Source organism: Atta cephalotes (genome assembly GCF_000143395.1).
Source record: "Atta cephalotes unplaced genomic scaffold scaffold00017, whole genome shotgun sequence".
NCBI classification, from domain to species: domain Eukaryota; kingdom Metazoa; phylum Arthropoda; class Insecta; order Hymenoptera; family Formicidae; genus Atta; species Atta cephalotes.
Window position 1 is genome coordinate 3,042,492 of NW_012130081.1, and position 6,244 is coordinate 3,048,735.

The following is a 6,244-nucleotide window of genomic DNA, read 5'->3' on the forward strand; positions in this document are numbered from 1 at the left end:
ATATATATATATATATATATTTGGGCTCTTTTATTTTAGAGTTTTGGGTACTCCGTCACAGGAAGAATGGCCGGAGAATGTATCGCTCAATTGGAATGCTTTTCCATACAGACATCCGAGACCTCTCAGTCTAATAGTACCAGATCTCAATGAAGATGGATTAGACTTAATAAAGAACATGCTCATGTTTGATCCTCATAGTCGTATAACTGCAGCTCAAGCCGTAAGACACCGATACTTTTCCGAGGAGGACGTACAATGACTATTCCGTAAATTATCTAGACTTATTGCTGGATTATATATATAACTGGCTCAGACTGACGTATTATATTCAGGAATAGAAATATATACATATATACGTATATACATATATAAATATATACGACATTTAAGCGTAGTACAGTATGAGAATATTATTGTAGTACATGTAGAACTATCCAGCGAGAATGGATTGAAATGAATTGAAATGATTCAGATTTTCAGAAATATTGATTCACGAATGTTAAAATGAATGCTTTTCAATTTTGAATGCATTTTTATTCATTTATAGGAATTGCATGGAGCATATCTCTATGCTTTTCAATCTAAAAATAATATTAGCTTTTTTTGTGCACAAACACAATTGTGAATACTGTTCAATTCAAAATTTTGAATAGAAAATGCAGTTTTTCAATCCAATTGCATCCAATTGAATCTAATTAAATCCAAAAAAAAGTATTCGCTATTTAAAATACGCATTCGGATAGAAAAAAATTTAAATCTATTTTAATCCATTCTCGTTTGCTGGGTACTAATAACATGATTAGTTGATTATATGTTAAATATCTAATTTGAGTATTAACAATTGTGCGTATAAATGCTATAATACTATAAATTCAATTAGCACTTAAATTTGTTGCGTCGTATTAAATAGTAGTCATTATACATATCCCTTACTTTTACATCTTGCGTAATTAAGTTATTAACAGTAAATGTAACAATCTAACACTTTGCGAAATAAGTTTATAATATTTAAGTTAATTTATCCTAGGCATACCTTAATGTACAATATGAAAGTGAAGCGATTATTATTATTTTTGATATGTTATTTATTTACTGTCTCAATGTTTCAGTCAATCGTCTTTTTATAATAACGTCATGAATTACACTCCTGATCAACTTTTTTTTTGTATTTCACAGCAGTTATCACTTGGTGATTAATAGTTTAACTCTATGCACGACATTTACATTATATTACATAAGATATGCGTAGTTACGGCAAATCCTACTAGAGATACGAAAGCTAATACATAGCTAACTTAGCTTTGGTTTAATGCGAAATTAATGTAATTCAAGATAACCCTATGTATATTTTTTATAAGTAGAATTATTTTTCTAAGACTGGGGCCTTTGTGACCCATTAGGAATACGGGAATGATTTAAAGATCTTCCAGAGAAAACCAGAAAGCGCACTGCCATACTTTGCATGTACCATGAACCATTGCAATCATTAATAGCGTATTTTTATTAATGTACAATACTGACAATACGTGTATAAAGCAATAAGTGACAATATTTATGTGCCTCTTAGAGTGCATTATTGTATTAAGACTTCGAAAATAGAATAATCGCATTATTAAGAGAAGACTGTCTTATGAAATAAAAGTTTTATAGTTTTACATGCAAGATTCTGTCTCGCAAGTAATCTCCTCGATGTATCTATCAGCAAACTTTTTGATTTTTTACAATCGTAATGAATACATAAAGCAGTTTGTTGAAACAAAAAAACGTTCCAAACTGACAAGTATTCTGATACATATACTTTTGAAATAATTCGAAATGGATTCCAATCGTAATTATTCGTTTATTCTATAAATTTTTATTATATTTTCTAGGGGAAATGAAATAAATCCAATAAAAATCCATTCCGAATAATTCTATAATATGTGGTCTACTTTTGGCTTCTCAACAATTGTTTTGTCTTTTCAACAATCGAATTTCAATTTGAAATTCGCGCTTCGATATCTCGATCGTGGCTGCACTGACACGAACGTCGTGACCTTTGGACTGTAAAATGGAATTCAGAGATAAATGAAGCATCGAAACGCGTATGTGCAGCTTCGATATCCGCTTTACAGATTATCGTAGATTCGACATCACCGACTTTTGACATGAGATTGCTTTCGAATTTCGTCGTAATCTTTGCGTACAAACATCTGACAATAGGCAACCTGCCGATTTGTTCTGCTAGTTTAAGGAAAATGGCGACCGAGGTAGAAAAGGCACAGACCGCTGTGCCGAAAGATGATACGATATTTGGAAAAATATTACGTAAAGAAATCCCATGCAACTTTATTTACGAGGACAGCCAGGTAAATTATGACGTAACACATAAAATTGTATTTTTTTTTGTTGTATTACATAGCAAATTCGACCTACCGGCGTCACTTGAACGCTTTGCATTTTGACTTGTTATTGAAAGTATTATGTATTATTTTATGCGCGATATTGCTTACCATAACATAAAAAGTATGGCTAAAATGTATTTATATTATTATAATTTGTAATGTGTTCGTAAGCATTAAAATAAATTACATTATCTGCTATGTATTGCATTTATTTTTATATGTACAGCAGAAATTCCATCTAATTATCTGAAATGATTTGTTATTTACTTTGTCATCTATATGATTATTATATAACCACTTGTTCCAGTTTACTGAGTTGCATAGAAACTATTAGTTCACTTTTGTTATATCAGAAAACTTGTGAATTAGAATAAATATAGAATAGATATAGAGAGGAAATTAATTTTTAATTTTATATTTTTTTATATTAGTTTGATTTGGATTAAATAATGTATTGTTTTTATGCGAAATGTAATATTAATTTATTGAATATATTTCTGATTTGACAGTGTGTCGCATTTGATGATAAAAATGCTCAAGCACCAGTACACTTTCTGGTGATTCCACGAAAGCCAATTCCGCAACTCTCCAAAGCTCAAGATGAAGATGAGCTTTTGCTTGGTCACCTGATGAATGTCGCTCGTAAAGTTGCAAAACAAAAAGGTTTGACGAATGGATTTCGTATAGTCATCAACGATGGAAAGCATGGTGCACAGTCAGTGTATCATTTGCATCTGCATATTCTTGGCGGTCGACAGATGCGATGGCCTCCTGGCTAATGTATTTATATTTAAATGTATAAATCTTGATTTTCATTATGAAGTCTTTACATTCTATAAATAAAATGTTGAAAATATATGGTTGAAGGACATTGTACAAAAAAATATCATTAATAATATAATTTATGTATTAAAATTATAATTAATAATATCAGTAATGTTTTTTGTGACATTCCATTTTTATTTATTACAGGTGCAGCAAAAATAATGTTTACAAACATTTACAACAAAAATACATTTTAATTTAGTTTGAAAGAAATAGTTTTATCTTCTTTCATACACTTCATATACAAATTCAATTCCTTTTTCTTCCTGTATACCTTGTGGTACCGTTGAATCCCTGGAATTATTATTATTAGCCAAATAACAGCAATGTAAAACATATCTAATACAAATAACAATAACAATACATCTAATACAAAGAAATTAATACTTACTCATTAACTCATTATTAATACTTACTCGATTAACACGAGATCGTTTGGAATAGAAGGAAAGAACGTATCACATTCAAATTTTTTCTTTATACGCGTCAAATACAATCGTCCAAAGTGCGGAGATTCCATGGCACTCTAGTATGAAATTATATAATAATTGTTACATTTAATTTAAATTTGTATTATTGTTAACATTTAAATTTTTGTTGCAATATCAGGTCTGTTCTTTTAATCGCACTTTCTATTCTTCAAATTGTTTCTCTTTCTTTTAACTTTGAGCAAATACTTGATACGTTTCATTGTGAGTACGTTTCACATGAAGTGGAGAGAATCTATAGTGTTGTGCAACTAAAAAGAACAGATCTTTTAAAAATGTATGTGTTAATGTATGTATCTTAATTTATCGTACAAAGTACCTTGTACACGCTACTTCCTCCTATTACCCATACCCTTTCTACTTCATTCTGCATTTCTGAAATTACGTCAAGCGCGTGTAGTATACTTTTACATGCTATCGCGTCATCTCCATAATTCCTAAAATTGATATATGATCTATTGTTTTCTGACAAATTAAATTTTCTTTGACATTTGTTATAATTACAATGATTGCGAAGTTAACACCATATTTATTCGGTCCTTCAGAGGTCGATACTTTTCAGGGATGCACTCCCATGTGCGCCGACCCATAAGTACGACGTTCCTTTTATTTTTGTTCCTTGTGTTAGTCGTCATACGCGTGAAGTACGCCATTTCTGCCCTATACGAATCACTCATTCAAATATTCTTTCTAAATTAATTAAGTATATTTATTAATCTTACTTTAAACGCCAAGGCAAATTGCCATTTACTCCAATGCCCATATTTTCGCATGCTGCGGCAATTAATTCCAATTTAGGTGGCATGTTGAGATGCACTCTTGAATAAATCCGGTGCAATGATCCTAAACACATGACATTATTTACGCTTTGTTTAAAAAAATCGTGATAATTGAATACTTCAATTGGAATTTTATTGTTCCATTGAAAATATTAGTTCGTGAAAAAGTCGCAGAATGTTAATATTGATGATTTTTCGATATGATTGCGTTTTTAATAATAGTGATAAGGAACAATCACGCAGACGTATTAACGATTATAAATTGTAATGGAGTCTCTTTTTAATTTTTATGTTGTCAAGCAATTTCAAGGACTAAGATTCCTTTCACTTTGTCAATGCTAATAATATTACTGTAACTCAAAGAGTTACAGTAATAGTGTTTTTAAAAATATAAGCTCTAATTGTAATTATAAAAAAATTTATAAATTATAATTTACAGCAAATATATTTTAAGAAAAAGCTATTGATTTGTATTTAGAAAAATGAACACGCTGACATTTTTGCTTCAATTCTCGATTTTCTATCAGATATTTTTTTATTTTATTATATTAAGAATCCTTTTAGATTCTACAGAAGATGCTGATATCAGTAAGTACTCTACATGATTCTTATTATCATGCTTTGACGTCAAACAAATTTTTTTATTAAAATTTCATTACTTATACAAGCTAATTAAATAAAATAATAAATAAGTTATGTGAACAAAAGATCTAAATTGTTGCCACGTATTAAATCTTTCAATTAATTATCTTGATAAGAATCTTTATTTGCTTATTCTACTAACTTTATCACCGCTCTGCTGATTATCACGAAGGAAACTGTTAACCGACTAGTGAGACTAACGGTCGAGCTATTCGAATATCTTGTCCCCACCATTCGGTTTTAGAATTCTTGGGAGAAACGCGAATCTTTCTTTTAAAGAAGTGCAATATTTGCCATTCTTTTTGGCTGTGCTTTTCTTCACTTCTTAAATGATCTAAAAAGAAGGAAGAACAATTTTCTGTAGCATAGCGTGTAATATAAAAGTCTATTCGGTTTAGCTGAACTTTTTTTATATTCTTCATCTTTCCTCCTCTTTTCTTCAGCGTGGAGAGAAAAAGAAGAGAGATGAACGATATAACAGAAGTTTAGTTGAAAAGAACAAACCAATAAATAGAAGAAGAGAAAACTTTTAAACTAGGGAACTTAGAGAATTTTATTCCAATAATAACATCAATACTGCCAACATTCGAACTTCGGACAAAACCAAAAAGGGCAGAAGATATATTAGTGTTATTTGCAATAATATTTACGTTGTTATTCAGAGATATAAATGTTAATTGAATGTGATGAGAAAGAGACTTGCACTCAAGAGAGATAATTCAAACAATCTCGATCAAATTTGTTCGTATAAAAAATATATATACAACTTACTTGCATATTTATAACTGTTAAAGTTGAACAACATTGCATCGAATTCTTAAATGATTCCAAGTACGATCTTCGTTCATTAAAAACTGTGTATCGTAATCTGATGAATCTTGATAGATTATTTCGAACAATGAAATAATTATTTTTTATAAAAACCACAAGTAGTAGCTGTTTTTTATAACTATCTTACACTTTCTGGAATTAAAATGAAAAATGCGTGTAAAACTCTTTAGATTATAAAATGTAGGAATTCAGAATTCTATTTACAATTTAATATGTCATATTTCTGACGAAAATTTTTCCTAAAACTTTTATACGACTTGAAACATTTTTTAGAAAAACTGAAAAAGTTTAC

The 6,244-nt window shown here is 29.6% G+C and overlaps 2 protein-coding genes and 1 pseudogene across 2 annotated transcripts; 2 read left to right on the plus strand and 1 right to left on the minus strand.

Moving 5' to 3' along the window:
• Window positions 1-262, plus strand: part of LOC105618636 — a 22,571-nt pseudogene extending 22,309 nt beyond the window's left edge.
• A 1,824-nt stretch (window positions 263-2,086) lies between these two features.
• LOC105618524 (histidine triad nucleotide-binding protein 1) lies at window positions 2,087-3,421 on the plus strand. The gene is made up of 3 exons (XM_012200056.1): window positions 2,087-2,351; window positions 2,897-3,167; window positions 3,360-3,421. Exons 1-2 carry the CDS (start codon window positions 2,151-2,153, stop codon window positions 3,164-3,166), a joined length of 471 nt encoding a protein of 156 aa, XP_012055446.1. The 5' UTR covers window positions 2,087-2,150; the 3' UTR covers window position 3,167; window positions 3,360-3,421.
• Window positions 3,422-3,430: 9 nt separating this feature from the next.
• Window positions 3,431-5,926, minus strand: LOC105618525 (dihydrofolate reductase). Its single transcript, XM_012200057.1, has 6 exons — window positions 5,893-5,926; window positions 4,423-4,543; window positions 4,205-4,360; window positions 4,020-4,137; window positions 3,629-3,738; window positions 3,431-3,506 (listed from the first exon to the last, which is right to left on the minus strand). Exons 1-6 carry the CDS (start codon window positions 5,924-5,926, stop codon window positions 3,431-3,433), a joined length of 615 nt encoding a protein of 204 aa, XP_012055447.1.
• Between the last annotated feature and the right edge of the window lie 318 nt (window positions 5,927-6,244).

Excerpts from the sequence above, each read along its gene's own strand:
- LOC105618524 (XM_012200056.1), top strand. The coding sequence starts at position 2,151 with ATGAGATTGCTTTCGAATTTCGTCGTAATCTTTGCGTACAAACATCTG. Across the intron at positions 2,352-2,896 it reads TTATTTACGAGGACAGCCAG|TGTGTCGCATTTGATGATAA; the intron begins GTAAATTATGAC and ends CTGATTTGACAG.
- LOC105618525 (XM_012200057.1), bottom strand. The coding sequence starts at position 5,926 with ATGTTGTTCAACTTTAACAGTTATAAATATGCAA. Across the intron at positions 4,361-4,422 it reads AATTTGCCTTGGCGTTTAAA|GGCAGAAATGGCGTACTTCA; the intron begins GTAAGATTAATA and ends TGATTCGTATAG. Across the intron at positions 4,138-4,204 it reads GTGTTAACTTCGCAATCATT|GAATTATGGAGATGACGCGA; the intron begins GTAATTATAACA and ends TATCAATTTTAG.